This window comes from Vicugna pacos, chromosome 34, assembly GCF_048564905.1.
Source record: "Vicugna pacos chromosome 34, VicPac4, whole genome shotgun sequence".
Classification (NCBI taxonomy): Eukaryota; Metazoa; Chordata; class Mammalia; order Artiodactyla; family Camelidae; genus Vicugna; species Vicugna pacos.
The window spans coordinates 6,810,029-6,826,239 of NC_133020.1; the positions used below are offsets into that span (position 1 = coordinate 6,810,029).

The 16,211-nt window shown below is 37.9% G+C and overlaps 1 protein-coding gene across 1 annotated transcript in view; it reads left to right on the forward strand.

Moving 5' to 3' along the window:
• Positions 1-12,960, forward strand: part of BCAT1 (branched chain amino acid transaminase 1) — a 77,650-nt gene extending 64,690 nt beyond the window's left edge. Inside the window, exons 8-12 of the mRNA XM_031670611.2 lie at positions 51-136; positions 2,795-2,935; positions 4,795-4,869; positions 11,138-11,194; positions 11,656-12,960. Of these exons, the coding sequence (XP_031526471.1) occupies positions 51-136; positions 2,795-2,935; positions 4,795-4,869; positions 11,138-11,179 (344 nt within the window). The 3' untranslated portion in view covers positions 11,180-11,194; positions 11,656-12,960. The remainder of the gene's footprint in view (positions 1-50; positions 137-2,794; positions 2,936-4,794; positions 4,870-11,137; positions 11,195-11,655) is intronic.
• The last annotated feature ends 3,251 nt before the right edge of the window (positions 12,961-16,211 follow it).

Consider the following 16,211-nt stretch of genomic DNA (forward strand, 5'->3'; position numbering starts at 1 on the left):
TATGGTTGATACAGTTAAAGTTTGAAATTCTTCCGATTTCTAATTGACAGAAGAAGAACTGGCCACTCCTCCGCTAGATGGCATCATTCTCCCAGGAGTGACGAGGCAGAGCATCCTGGACCTGACACACAAGTGGGTGGGTGCCTTCGACGTGAGCAACTTTCATAAGCATCAAACAAAAAGGAATCAAACGAAGCCCAGCTTTGCTTTGAAATAATATCCTGTTGTTCCAACCAGTGTTATCTAATCTTTCAATCTTGAGTGACAAGAACTCTTCTAGGAGGACTGTCTTGGCAAGACTATCAAATAAGCATTGTTTATCGGGCAGGCAGAAACCAGTTGAACGAGTCTTCCCAGTGAAGAAGTCTTCCAGTGCTTGGCTCAAGCTTCACGCCAGGTGTCTCCTACCAGTTCACCTGGTTTACACTTCACATGCTTCCTTTTTGCTTGTCCTTAACTTTTCACGTCTTAGTGGGTTGTTTCCAGATGGCAGTGACACATAGTCCTTCCTCCCTCTGTTTATTCCAGTGTAACCATGCTTGTCATAGAAGCTGAAGAATTTTACTGACATATAAATGTTTACTAACATAACATTATTAGTTGGGCTGCCTTCTTTCTCCCTCCTTCCTGCCCCCTGTCCTCCCACATTCACATACATTCTTATTTTAAAATCTAAGTGTTCAAGCAAATAGAAAGTTATTTTCAGTAGCCTTTCTGATCCATGCGACGCAGGCAACTGTGTTAAACCATTCGGTATTGGAAATGACTTAATATATTCAAGATGAAGATTGAATGAGTTGGTTATCTGGCGAAGGTTCTTGGGTGGAACTTTTGACCCATGTGTTAAAATGGTCTCCCAGGGACAAGAAAAGGCTTTGAGCATACTGTGGTCAAACTGTGCTAATAGGAAAAATGTTTAGAAACACACACATCTAGGGGAGTACAGTTCCTCTGGAAAAGGCTTTGGAAATAGAGAAAATGTGCTATAAATAATTCTACAAAACCCCGAAGTCGACAAGACCCAACTGCTGCATGCTGGCTGACACGTTGGGCATGACATTTACAAACTGTTGGTATAATTTCAAACAGCTTGCCCTGTCCTAAATATGTTTGCAGTTGGAAAGATGTATTTTCCAAGCTCAGTAATTTTTGTTTTATTAAAGAGAAAAAGCAACCAAGTACAGAAGGTCTGATGACAAGTTGCAAGTGTAAATGCTTTCCCACACTAATGATTTGCTAGCATGAAAAATAGGTTATTGTGGAGGAAGTTTTTTTCTTGACTCCTTAGCTATAATTTATTTTTAAAACAGTGAGACATAAATGCCAAAAGGCATGTGGGGGGTTACCATTATTTGCCAGACAAGGGAAATTGTCCAAAGATAAGTAAGGGTGAACAGAGGAAAAACAATTCTGTTTATACACAAGAAATTTTTGTTTTTCTTTTCCAGCACACAGAACTCAGCTTGTTTTCAGTTAACTTGGCTGATTTTCTGGAATTTTATTTATTTAATTTTTATTTATTTATTTATTTATTTATTTATTTATTTATTTATTTACCTGTGTACAATGTAATTGCAAATTGCAGACAGAGGTAAACTGAAACTTGCAAAAAGCCGTATTTCTATTACTGCAGGCATATTTTCCGCCCCTTCCAAATACACGTACAACACGATGCTTTCTTCTTCTAATGTTCTGAATCTTGCCAAGGGCCGTGATTTCCACTTTCATCTGCTGTGGATTTGTAGATTTTAAAACATACTCTTATATTTTTCAGAAAAAGTATCCATTCTTTGTTGCCTTTGACTCAAAAAGCCTCTTGACAAACTTTGAACTTTAACCACTAACATATGAGAATGAGAATTAAACAGATTAAAGAATGAATATTAAACAGATAGTTTAAACATAGCTTAAAAGCGTCAGAATTTTTTTCCCATTTCCTCTCCTTGAGCAAATAAAATGTTCAAATAGTTCAGTGGAAGTCGATGAGAGGTTACACCAATAATTCTGTGATGAAACTCAGCCTAATATGGCACTAAAGAGAAGGAAAAGGATTAATGCTATAAAGTCAATAGATCAGTGAGTATAGGAAGTAAAAAAACATACAATATAATTTCTCAAAGTCCAAATATACTATCAGTGTTTGAAAAATAATGAAATATTTCAGATATTTAAACTCAGTCTTTGTTTTTATTCTATAAAAGACACAGCAGAAAGAGGACCAGATTTGGAGCCAGTTTGGATCAGATCTGAGTTCAAATCCAGTTTCTGCCATTTACTAGTTGTGTGGCCTTAGGGATGTCACGCAACCTCCTTGAACCTTAATTTTCTCATCTGTAAAATGGGGGTGATAATACCCGCCTTGAAAATTAGAGGAGGTGGCGTGTAATGGGTGCCTGATAAAATGGTAGCTGTAATTATTAATATTCTATAATAGTATATTCTTTTAGGATAAATAGGGTTTAGCACACACATTAAGTAGATGTGTCAACTTGTGAGACTTTAGCCGTGATAACAAAAGGCAAAATAAGCAGGTATGTATGAAAACATACCATCTATCTTATAATGCTGATCCTGTGCTTTATATTCTGATCGTCTCATTTAGAGATGCTGTGACCTTGGACTTGGTTGCTTAGCACTTCAGCCTGCTTCCCAATAAGATGGTGTCACTCTCTCTGGCTTTCCCTCTAAGGATGGTTGTGGCATTATTTGAGTTCATTAAGAATGTAAAGTACCAGAGGGCTTTTTTTGGCCTGTCTTTTCCTTAAAAATTTATTTTCATTTGTATTTCAAACAGGGGGAGTTTAAGGTGTCAGAGAGGTACCTCACCATGCACGACCTGACCACAGCCGTGGAGGAGAGCCGGGTGAGGGAGATGTTTGGTTCGGGTACCGCCTGCGTCGTTTGCCCAGTGTCAGACATTCTGTACAAGGGTGAGGTAAGACGGTGTCCCTCATGTCCTATCATTTCTAAGTGCTTGCCTGTCATTGAATTCTTTAAATACTTGAACGACATGCTAATTAATCCAAGATGCAGAGGAGTTTTTTCTTAATCACTTGGCATTCTGTTACCCACAGCAGTGCAGTTTGTCCTGATGAACCTGTGTTAGCCAATGACTTTCTCACCTTTCCAGTGGTTTCCCGTCAGCTCCCACAGGGCGGGAAGTCAGTGTTTCCCTTGGTACCTGCATTATGTCAGTTTAGGGACTGGAGATGTATCAACAGACTTAACATTCATTTCATTTCTAGCAGCTCACTAAGGAAGGCTTTGTAAGCGGTTAAATTTCAGTCTTTGGTTCCCAAAAGTACTTCCAAACTACTGCAGTAGGAATAGCGAATAGTTCCAGAAATTTCATCTGAATAATCAGTTCCTACTTTTTTCTTCATCATTGTTGTTATTATCATTATTATTATTTAGGCCCTTTTATAAAAAAATTTTTGTTTGGCAAATCTGATGCATTTACTAAAATCGTCCAAAAAGAACTCAAGCATTTGGTTGGAAGAAGTTCTCTCCTCTTACTAAGTTAGTCTCATTGATAGGTCCTGTACTGCCATTTTCTTGTCAGATTTTTTTGCTTTCCCTTTTATAACACATTTCCAAAACTTATGATTAACATCCTCATCTAACTTTATAATTTAAAGGCAAGTGGGCGTTATTCTTATGACGTGAATTGGCCCAAATTACTCATTTACTACAAATCCTATTGGCTTCTAAATTCAATATTATAATTTGTTTTCCTCAACTGGTTGGATTAATTTCTTTTCCCCCTGCTGATGATTTTAATGGTGGTTGCTTCCTTGCTTGAGATTTTTCAAACTTACTTTTAAGGGATGGCTCCTAAGACAATTCCATCTACAGACTGATGGTTTCAAGGGAGAATAATTATTCTATTATATATCAATACTCATACTGATTGTAATACTACTGTATCACCTTTTACCGTGGTAATACCTAGGTAGGGACTTCCTGGTCCACTCTTTCAATGAACTAAAGTTGTCATTAGGTCAGATATTTAAAGTCCAGGTGTTACTTCACCTCCCAAAATAAGCTTTTAGAGTTTAACACGTTTTTATGCTCTTGCTTTAGGGGGCAATTAGAGCCAAAAGTTACATCTCATTATCCTATCATCCTAAAGGGCACAATCAGAAGAAGTTAGGGTATGGATTGTCTACCACGTTGTAATCAAACCCTCAAAATGCTGCAAATCAGCAAGGCATGACTGAGAGGGACTCAAAATATGAATTTGGATCATGAAGTCTCTCTACCCTTGGATTTATTTAACCATGCCGTCCAACTTTGTGGAGGTTGTGGCTCCTGGAGGTTGGACTTACAAAAGGGGGATTTACAACTCCCTTTTATGCACACATGGACTTGCTTCGGTTTTGTCCCTGAAATGACTTGCTTTAATTTGTGGCAAAATATCTTTTGATTTCTCATTTCCTGCCAAGAGGGTTCGATGTGGAGGCTAATCCTGGAAGGATGCTGGAAGAGAGAGGTACGATTCTTCAAGTTTAGACACTATCATAGGTAACCCTGGCGTCTCAGTGTTTCCTCAAATCAGCCCGAAGACTGGCATATAAACCAGTTGTGCCCTAAAAATCAATTGTAGGAAATAAACAACCTGTCACTGGCTAGATCATTTTTCAAATTCAGAATAGGAAAGAGTCTTCAGTGTAAGGAGCCAGCACACATGCCCAGGTTGTCAGAGGACGATTCCTTGTTTCAGGATAATTGCTGTGGGTCTTACTTGTCACTGTGTACATGGATATCCTCAAGGTCTCTGGTCTTCTTTCATAGACTATACACATTCCAACCATGGAGAACGGTCCTAAGCTTGCAAGCCGCATCTTGGACAAATTGACTGATATTCAGGTAAGGGCTTCTTTTTCTAAAATGCCATCGTATTTCATTCAGAGCCTAAAACCAAATCATACTTCAGTGGAGAGAAGACAGCAAGTACTACCACTTGAGGTCAACAAATTAAATTTAAGGAAGATGTTTCTGATAGTATGTGTGGGCATGAGCAAAACAGAAATGGGAAAAAATTTACATGTTAAAAAAAAAATAAAGGAATGGATGAAGGGAGGAAATATTTTCAATCTACATTGTCAGGGACTCCAAATTCCTTAATATTTTAAATGTATATATATAAACTTTGATAACACTTAAAAATCTCATTGAATTGCTTTTATAGAAGAAAAAACTTGAAAGTAGAAGGAAACATAGAAAAAAATTAATATTACCTGTGATTCCATCATAGACAGAACCACCCTTAACTTGTGATATCTCAACTTTCAATATTTTATAAGCATTTATATATTTTTAGTTTTTTCTAACAAACTGGAATCATACATAATTATTAAACTTTTTCATTTCATAAATCTTACTTTTCATATCAGTAAATTTTAAAATTCTGTGTATAAAGTTTAAGTGAACTTCATTCGTTGATATAAGATAACTTTTAAAGAAATCTTACTGGACACTCGTGTTGTTGGAACTTCTTTCACTATTATGAACAGTGTATCTTTGATTATTCCATTAGGATAAATTCCTGGAATTGTAATTATCAGGTCAAAAAGTGGGCATCTTTTTTTTTTTTTTTTTAATACGGTGAACTCTGTTTTGTCTGTTTTTCTCTGAGCAACAGTCTTCAATAATGTCACCAGGCAGTTAAACATCTTTCCAGGCAGGCATATCAAATGCCAGGTAAATCTGGATCACCAATAAAAGATACTAAAATTTGCTGAGCCCAGATGCCATGATTGTCGGTCAGTGAAAATACTGGAAGGAGCCAAGATTTATACTGAAATGTGAAATCAAGTTTGATTGATGGGGTGACAGCAAACAGTGCTGGGTCTCAAACCCTAAGCAAAAATTTAAATTTGGTTGAGAAAGCAGCAGGTCCCTACAGAGCAATTGAGAACTTTGGATAAAAACATTGTTTTTTTTTTTTTTTTGAAGATTTAGCAACTTATGCAAAATGTACAATATTAAAAGAAAAGAATGATTGTGGTCTTTGAACCAATGAATTGTCTTACTTCTATTCAATAAATGTTTCCATGGGAATTTTCTATAAGCTAAATAAAGGAAAAGCTTAATATTATTGGAAGGCTTAAAATTTACTCAAAGTTTTCTACTTTTTGCACATAGAAGCAATCAAAAGTAATTGAATTTTTAAAAAATGCATGGATGGTTCAAGTATTTTTACTTTTAGAGTTGTCTGAGTAAATTTGATGAAGGTGGATAAGTTATTAGTGTTTTGCTCAAATCAAAAACATAAATAGAGCCAAGAATATATAATTGGCTAGACTGTGAAAACCTTTATCTAAAAAGAAGGTGCAAGATTTTTAAGAGGGGAGAAAGTGTGGCTATAGTGATAAAAGGATGACTTCAGAGAATTTCCTTAAATTGACCAGAAGAGCATGATTCATTCTATAGCAGTTTACCCTTAAGAGATTTCAGAATTACCTCTTAGAAATTATATGAAGTAAAAAAAGTTGAAGTTATTTAATTTGGTTGTAAAGGATTAAAAGGAAAGGGAAAGTAGTCAACTAGGCTGAGGGGAAAAATTAAACTCTCTTAAATATCAATTAGAAGGAAAAGCCAAGTCGAGGTGTTCAACCAACGCGGTCGTGAAGCTGTGGAAGGCAAACACAGAAATGTGTGTCATCCCTGTTGAGATGGTAACAAAATATATGCACCCAAACCTAAAGTATGAATAAGAGAAGCCCAAAGACAATTTGGGGGCAAGATGGGAAGCCATTACAAAAGGTCTCAGAAGGACCATTTTTAAAAGATTACAGAAGCCAAGAATGTAGATGACGGAAGGGAATGTTTTTGATTCAAAAATACAAGGTATGAGCGTAAACCGAGTGTTGGAGCCTTGTTACGGGTGCTGGTGATGGAGTAGCGGAAAAAGTAATTCCAAAATTAGAGGAATCGGAGCACACTGATTTAGAAGGACAAATCTATTCAATTTAAATATGAAACCATATGAAAAGGTTCAAAAGTAAAAGTTATATATAAAGCAGAGAATGAGAAGAAATACATTTCCCTCTTGCCTGTGTGTATTCTCTATATAACTTAGTGCCTGTGGCTAAGAAGCTCATAATTTCTCTTTTTCACTCTAGGTAGTGAAGTATAATGATAGTAAGACTGAAAACCAATGACACATTCAGAGCCCCGTAGTGAACAAAGAAACAAAGGGATATTTGAGATAATACAGTGATTCCGAATTAAACCACAAATCTCCTCCAAGTTGTTAAGTAACAAAGAACCATCCACTTGGAGTCTAAGACCACCTCTTTCTTCTTCAGTTATTTTATGCCTGTGGGCGTGGAACCTACAGTTTCAAAATTATTCTCGTACAAGATGGCAAATTGGTGCTGTCAGCCAAGCTACTAAATTGTCTGTTTCTCTCCAAGAAAAATACTTTAAGTAATTACTGAGGAAAAAGCATAGAATTGCATCATGTTTTACATTTGATCTCTTTGACATTACATGGAAACATGATGTTTCCTGCGAACCGCTCTGGTAAATTGAAGAAGAGAAGAACACTATTGAAATCTTTAAAGCTCTTGCCAGTGTGACCTGGGGGGAAATTCCTCGTTAACCACAGACTGGATTTTCATTTACCTTGTGTACTTCTGTGTGTGAGTAAGAACCTCTGAGGCTAAGTGTTCGTTCCATTTGGCTAATTAGCCATATAGTTCCCTGAGTCTTAGATTGTCCTGCAAACACCTGTTAGAATGGAGGTAGTTCAAATGACAATTTTTTTTTCCTTTTCTCTTTTTAAAGAAAAAAATGCAACAAAGGAAAACACTTCTGGGTTCATATTTAACTTTGAACTTGGAGAACGTCACCATGCTGCCCGTGTTTCCGTTCCTTCCCATTGTCCTTTGCTGTTCCGTTCACTGTCTTGTTCCCCTTTGCTCCTGCCGTTTGGGGTCTGCTCTGTTCTCCAGTACGCTTTGCTCTCCACAGTTTGCCCGTTGATAAGGTGTTGGTGGCCCTTCCAGACACATCTCCTTTAGGACTTTTTCAAATCTCTTGAATAGCATTCCTTTCCCCCAGCACAAATGCACGTGCACCCACTTAAATGCAGCTGCCTCCTCCAGCTTCTGTAGCCCCGGGATGATCACCTGTGACCTTTAAGTTGTATTCTGAATAGTCACATGCTTATCTTTGTTCTGCGGTTGTTTGCATGTGGGAGTTGTTTTCTTTTTGTGACCCCAGGATTCAGCGCAGAGCCTGGGCCGTAGTCCATACTCAGTAATGCTTCTTGAATAAATGAATAAAGGCATGAATGGGTGAGTGACACACCAAGCAAATACTTAAGAGCCAAAGCGCATTGCTCTTGTATGTTAGCACATCCTGAGAAGAGATGGGAGGGAGCTTTTGAGTAATGGCAAATCATTTTTCAGAAAAACTTCAGAGAACCTGATTTTGAGCTTTTCAAAGTGTGATGCGTATCGAGACTGCTGTCAGGACCAGGTGAAAGCTGGTACCGGGTCTTAAATATCAGGGTAGCGCGTCTGAGTAGCTGGCAGGGTGGCTCTCACAGTTTCAGCAAGTGGAAGGAGTGATTGTAGTAGTTTAAAGAAAGCAAGCCTAATGGGGCAGGAGCAGGATCTGAATTTCTGATTGCACGTCACCACGTAGAATTAAAAAGTCTATTTTCCCACCAGTGGCTACAGCTTTGTAAGAATTAAATGACCACTAGTAGGTGTTGCGTTTTTCTCCTTTTCAGTGAAACAGCTTGATGACGTTTAGTTACCATGAAAGAGCCCCACCCTTTTCCCTGCTGAGGTCCTGAGCTCCCCTTCAAGTGGACGTTTCCAGATTGTCTTGATGACTTGGTCCTTTGACAAGCTTCCCAGCCACTCCCTGTTCCCTAATACACCTTTCTCCCCCTGTTACGGGATTACAGAGCCTATCATGGCCGCTGAATAGTGTTTGGAACAAGATGCCAAATGAGTGACCTGGTGAGCAGCACTGGTGGTATTTTTATTGACATTGTGGAGAGTAAGCACATGACATGCCGATTGGCCTTTTCAGTGGCTAAGAATTTTCTGCTGAATGTAACAGGCATTTTGGCAAAGGTATCCATACATTGAATGTAAGGAATAAGCTTGACTTGAGTCATGTTTTAGCTTAGTGATCTAACTGGAATGGGTGAAAAGATGGACATTCTGCACATCACACCACTAGTCTTCCACGTGGACTCAAAGTACCATCCCACAGGCTCAATTTGGATTTGCCACGTTGCAAATGTTGAAGGTGTGGGGCCACTGCTGTGGTTGAGTGAACAATGCTGACGATGGTACAAAGACAGCCTTGCCCGTGCAGACAAGGGTTTTCTTTCCCCTCCTTCTCAGGACACCTTTTGAGGAAAGCCTGTAATATTTCTATCCCAGCTAAAAACCTGCCATCTCTACTTTGAAGTGTTTTGCCTTGAAAAATTAAATTGCATTATCCATCATCAAAATGAAAAGTTGGACTGCTAACCGCCTAGGTCTAGCTATCATGGTTTACCTGTATTATCACCTCTCTTGGATACACATCACATCTCAGAATGCTATGATTTTACATAAAAGCATAAATTGCAGGATGAGGGAGAGAAACCTTGATATGTATTATGCAGGTTTACAGAATGATAGGGCCTATGACTGTCATTGGAGTCAGAATTGATCTCGACTCTTTATAAAAACAACTAATTGAAAGCCAATTGACTTTGGCCGATGAGATTCAAGATGAAATTATCCTGCTCCTGAGCCACTGTCTGTAGATCTGACCATATATCAATATGCTGGATGCTCAGTTATTATTAATGGCTCAAGTATCTGATGTACTATTGGGACTCCAAATTAGAAAAAGAAAACACATATTCTGCTCTTACCTTAAGTTGTGTTGCCACCATATTTAAATGAGGCAGGATTTGAAAATGTTGTATCCAACGTTCATTGTGAGTCAACAGAGTCTGCAGTGGAAGGCCACACCTTTCTACTGTGGATTAAGCAAGTCATTTAGAGTCATTGGGCTTCCTTCATTCTCCCTTTCTTGTAAACCAGAAGGTTGTAGGTAGACGCATTCTTGGCTTCCAGTATTTTTACCCGTTTGATAGATTCTGCTCTTTGAGGTCTTCAGAGCTCTTTAGGCACCTGGACAGTGTGTCGTAGGAGGAACAGCGTCGCACAGAGGCACAACTGGGCTCTGATCCAACTTTTCCTGGAGACTTCGTGGCCGTAAATGAGAAGCTGGGCTTTAAAAGTTCATTGCTCTTCACACTTGATTTTTAAGCAGTGGAACTTTCTACAGAAGAAACCTTTCCTGGAACCCCAATATACAAAAGCAGTGGAAGTAGAATTGTTCTGAAGGAAAGCCTGGAGCCCCACTCATGGCTCACACCCTGCATTCTAGATGGATCATGAATATTCTTTCCAATTCATAAGTTCTGATGTTTCATATGAATTTCAAATGAAGTTGTATTAGGACTAAAGAGCCATTTCATGTGATGAGAAGCTAAATACTAAATGGTAATGAAAAGACATAAGTGGGGGGGTATAGGTTAGTGGTAGAGCACATGCTTAGCATGCACAAGGTCCTGGGTTCAGTCCCCAGTACCTCCATCAAAATAAATCAAATAAAAACCTAATTACCCTCCCTAAGAAAAAAGACTGGTTAAATTAGTTAAAAATAAAAAATTTAAAATTTAAAGAAAGAAAAAAAGAAAAGGTATGTACTTTCCAATAGGTAAGGGACCTACACCAGCAAGAATTATACAGTTTGTGATTCTTTCCAGGGATTTGTTTCTCAGTACATAAATCTCATTTTAATGTGAATATGCTCTTAATGTTCAAAACAGAAGTGAACCTTTTGTTTTTTTGTTGTTTTTTTTTAATCACAAGGCAGAAACTTTATTGCGAGATGAGCAATGAGACGTCTGTCCTATATTGAGGACCATTTTCAATAGAACGTTAGGTTTGGAGGGACGTGGAAAAGGATGGGTCTGAGGCTGACATTGCTCCTTTACAGAAGTGAACCTTTGGTACAACGCTGGTTGTATCATGACGTTTATTGGTAAGCTCTTCCTGCACTGTTAGCTTTTACACTAAAACACGTTTTCTTGCTTCTGTTGTAGTACGGAAGAGAGGAGAGCGACTGGACAATCCTCATATCCTGAATGGAGAGTAACAGGGTATCGTAACAGGGGGCGGACTGTTGGATTTGAATTATGAGGAATTTCTTCGGCCATCTATTTTCAGTTGTGCATCATGTAGTTTGTGTTCTCAGTGTTACCAGGGTGACGGCTTCCTCACGCCAGAGAAAATGAATTGCCTTCATCCAATGGTGTTTTATAGACTTGCTCATAGAAGCTTACCTTACCATCTCTAGAAAGTAGAGGCAGAGAGTGTTCCTTCGTCATCTTGGTGCCTCCCTTAGTACTTCACCCAGATAAAAAGATGTTTATCTTGCAGCATAACTTATGTTCTGCTCCTCAACCAAAGGAGTCTTTTTGTGTTGGAAAGCTGATCTGAGTAAATTTCACAGGTGTACCATTTCCTGTGACACATCCTCCGAAAATGTTTTTGTTTTTTGGGTGTTTTTTAAGTCATGACTTTGAGAAATTGGATTTCCTTCCCTCATATTTCCTTCCAGGCTCCCTAAGTCCTCCTGAAGGTAAATGTCATCCTCCTTCCTGATGCCACAGTCTGCGCCAAGCTCTCCGTGTGCATCCGTAGGGGCCACCACTGTCCTCTCCACTTGTGTTGTAATCAGTCGGCTGTCAGGTTTCCCTGCGAGACTGAGGGGCTGGTGCCTTCTAGATCTTTGAATCCCTCCCTGCCAGGCACATCATAAGGAATGAATGAACATTTACCTTCTATAGAAGTGTACCTTCTTTGTTTCTATACTACAAAACCTCTGTTAGAATACATGATTGATTCTGAGTTTGTCTCTATGTACCTCATATCTTTATTTTCCACGGACTCCTAAGTTGTTAGGGATACTCAGAGTCATAGTTTGTGGAAGGAATTATTTCTTATTTGAAGACTGTCTTGGAATTGAAATAATAGCTCTCGAGAGGTCATGATACTGTACCAACCAAATGGAAAATGTTAAGTACATATCTGTTAAGTGTTAAATACAAAATAAATCATCATATTTAGTTTTTTTTTTTTTTTTCTTCTTTTGGTAAAAAGCAAAGAGGTATGTGCTCTGGTTTTTGTACTTTGGTTTTATAGGTGCTCGTTTCTGTTGAATGGGGATTGAAGAAGCACGTGGTTAGGGGACAGGGAAAGCAATTAGAGATGATATTTTCCTTGTTTAGGAGCTATGAGTGAAAAAATTGGATCCTGGTTTATCTAGGGGAAAGTCAAATCTTGATAGAAAACATTTACCCTTGGAAGGTCGACTCTCAGACATTATATTTTGGTTTCCTTCAGTCCTAATAACTTTCATCTTGCTGATCATATTTCATTCTCTTTTCAGAGCAAGGAAAAAAATTCTAAAAGTTTGACGTGCTGGAAAAATTTCCTTGAGGCATTAAGCAGCACACAGCAAATGGGGCTTTGATTTTTTTCCAAGACTTTTGGCCAATGGGGTCTTTTTAGATAGGAATGGCAAAATGAAAATGAGGGAAGTATAAGATGAAAAGGAATGGTAAAAATATCTTTTAGGGGACTTTTAATTGGTGATCTGAAGTCTTAGGAGAGTCTATTCTTTTCTGGCCTGAAGTATTTTCACTGTCCTCTGCACACGCTCACCAAGTAGTGTTCTAAGGGTATGTGTTTGCCGTGGCTAAATCTGTGACCCCATTTTCAATATTGTAGTCTAGAAAAGACTTCAGGTATAATTCTTATCTGTCAAGTAGCATACAATAACCAGACTCACATTCCTATGAGAAATGGAAATCATTCGTTTGCCACAAATACATTTTATACTTTACATCTCTAAATTTAGTATGGCGAGACATGTTCGTTGTAAAAGTTGGAGAACAGTATGTCTTGACATTATGTCTCTGATTTCTTTCAACAAACCTTAGGAGCCTTTTAAGCCCTTTCTACCAGACTGAGTCAAGATGAAGGATGTACATTTTTTAAAAAGCTGAAGTTCCCCTAAACTGGAGAACACAATCTGTCATTCTCGTTTAAGTAATAAGGCAGGAAATTGACCTTGACACTAACTTGTTAAATAGATTTAAAAGGAACATCTGCACATCTTTTTTTCTTGTGCACTATTTGTTTAATTGCAGTGGATTAATACAGCAAGAGTGGCAGATTATAACCAGGCAATTATCCATTCTTTGAGACTTGGTTATCGTAACACTAATTGATCATTTAAGGCGTAAGATAGTCTAGCATTAGGAACATGTGAGGCTAATCTGCTCAAAAAGATCAACAAATTAATATTGTTGCTGATATTTGCATAATTGGCTGCAATTATTTAATGTTTAATTGGGTTGATCAAATGAGATTCAGCATTCACATGTGCATGAATATAAACAGAACTGGTGGCACTTAAAATGATAATGATTAACTTATTTTGCATGTTCCCTTCCTCCCACTTTTTTTTTTTTTTCAGTTTTTACATTTCAGACCAAGTTTGTCAGCCTTTTTCAAAACACGTTAGTAGAACCAAGGTTTTAACATGAAGCGTTAGGCACTGGACAAAAACCTGAGCACTTCCTAAAGATGTTTCCGAAAGCTATTTGCTATTAGCAATTTTCTTTCTTCTAGTCACTTATCAAGGACTCAACTCACAACACACCAAAAGAAAAGCCCATTTCACGGATGTGTATCATGCTCCCCGGGCCCTGCAGCTGGCAGGAGTGAATAAACTAATAATGTCTGTTTTAGCCTTTGCTTTCAAAAGTACAAAGGAAAAGAGAAAGAGGAATGCATGGCTAAGAAGCCTTGTTAGGAAATCTCTGTTTTTCCTACATCTATTTTCTCAAAAGATTGTCACAAGTAAAAAGATCAGAGGCAGCAGCAAGAAAGTGCAGCGTAACACCAAGTATATGACTTGATGGGTTCAGCCCTCCTGAGGACATGGGAAGCCTACATTACATACCCTGGGTTAGAATTGCTCATGTCAGTTTTGTTACTTGATATAATTGTGCCCAAACACGCAGTCTTAGCTTTGCTCAAACCAAGCACTCTTGGACACTTGAAGGCAATTAATGAGTATATCTTGGTCAAAAGACTTGTCGGAGTCTTTTATTAAAGCTACAGTTTCAGCTCTGCTTTAGGGAGTTTGTGCTGTAAAACCAGCTGCCAACACAAGCTAATTTCTTTTTCCCATTCCCACTCAGTGCCCAATCACTGTATTCTTTTTCCTTAAAAAGTTCCTTTTTAAAATTATATGTTCAGTTTACCCTTATGATTGGGAAGAATGTATTTGAAGCAGAAAATGACAGCATTCGTTCACTTTCAATGAATGATATTTTCTAGTACTTAGAGCAATAAATATTCATGGGATGCACTACAGCTTAGGGGTTAGAGAAACACTGGGAGGAGAATCCCTGATTTCATGTCCTGATTCTCAGTATGATCAAAGAATGACTTCCTTGTAATGTGCATTTCTTCGGTGGATATGTGAAAATTTGTTAATAAATAGTAATCCTGGCAAGTAATTTTTGTAGGTACTTTATAACACCCGTCACTTTGTTTTGCCACAAGTAGAATGTGTTCAACTGTTTTAAAAATATCTGCCCTTGCAAAAGGAGGCAAAGAGTACCACCCTTTCATTAAGTGTTATTTATTAATTGACAAAGAACACAGAGATCATAGTTAATTTGATCAGTTAACTTGGTAAGTGTAGAGCGAGTACCCACAAATCTATGTCTAACACAACGCACACAGTAGGGATTAGGAAGTTAGTTTTAGGAAATAAACAGTAGGTAGACATTACCCTCATGGAGTTCTCACTCCTACTTAAACCAAGTTTTAGATAGAAAAGTAGTATTTAATGTAGTTAGATAATAAGACAAAGGCTAGAGCACATCTGTATTCAAGAAATCACAACGAACATTTTCATCTCATTTTAAAAAATGTGTCCTTTTTTCCATTCCTTTCTTTCCTCCCATGCAAAACTACTGAGTAGGTTAGCATTGAGGGGTTGTTGGTGTGAATTACCTCCTGGTTTACTGCTCACTGCAAACCTGGTATGTTCGTTCACTGTTCTTTTGGAGCAATGTTAAGTTGTCATGGTACATCTGACAAAAGAGCACCTCAAATGACAGCATTCTTGCTGATCTTCTTAAACTCAAAGTCAAGTAGTATTGACATGAACAAAATGTCCCTAGACTGAGTTTTTCTGGGAATTGTCATTTATGACTCAAACTGTTTAGACTGTTAGCTTGAAAATGATGGATGCAGCTACTCAGAAAATAGCAGGTGAAAACTAACGTTAGCAGTTTTTCACAGTTTGAGGTTTCAAAAGAAAGGCCATTTAAAGAATTGCAAAGAGATTCTTTCCTATCATTGCCAAAAAGCTCCTTTAAAAATACAAAGGTAGAAGAAAGCGGTTTTTCATTTTCTGCATCCATGCCGTAGTAAAAGACTTCTCAGGTATTAATTTGAGGAGGTGACAAAGAAACATCAACAGAATATAGAAGTGTTTGTGGGTAAATAATCCCCTGGGATCAGATATACATAAACATATTTGCTCGAGTGAATGATAAAGGCATGAAATCCAGTCTTTGGAAATGAGGTGGTCTTTGAAATCTACTGGATACATGTATTAAAGTTTTAAATAATCTTTGTATCCTTTCTTCTGAAAGTATATTTTTCATACCATAGTAGTCTGATCAATAAGGCCTAAGACTTGAGTTTTACAGTGTTCAATCTATGGAATCCACTGTTGGGATGGTAAAAGTTGTGAACTGTGATGTAGGAATGAATTAAAATGTTGATTTTGGAGAGAGGGCATAGCTCAAGTGGTAGAGCACATGTTTAGCATGCACGAGGTCCTGGGTTCAATCCCCAGTACCACCTCTAAAAATAAATAATAAACCTAATTACCTCCCACCCACCCCCAAAAAAAGAATACCCCCCCATGTTGATTTAATTGACAGATTTCTCTGCACATCCACTATCACAAAGGCTGTGTTCCTTGTTACCCATCACTGAATGAAGAAAATTTTCTTTAGAGAATATGTCAGAGGAAGAACAACTAGAAGTAGAGAAAGAAAGGAAAAATAGGAAGAAAAAAAA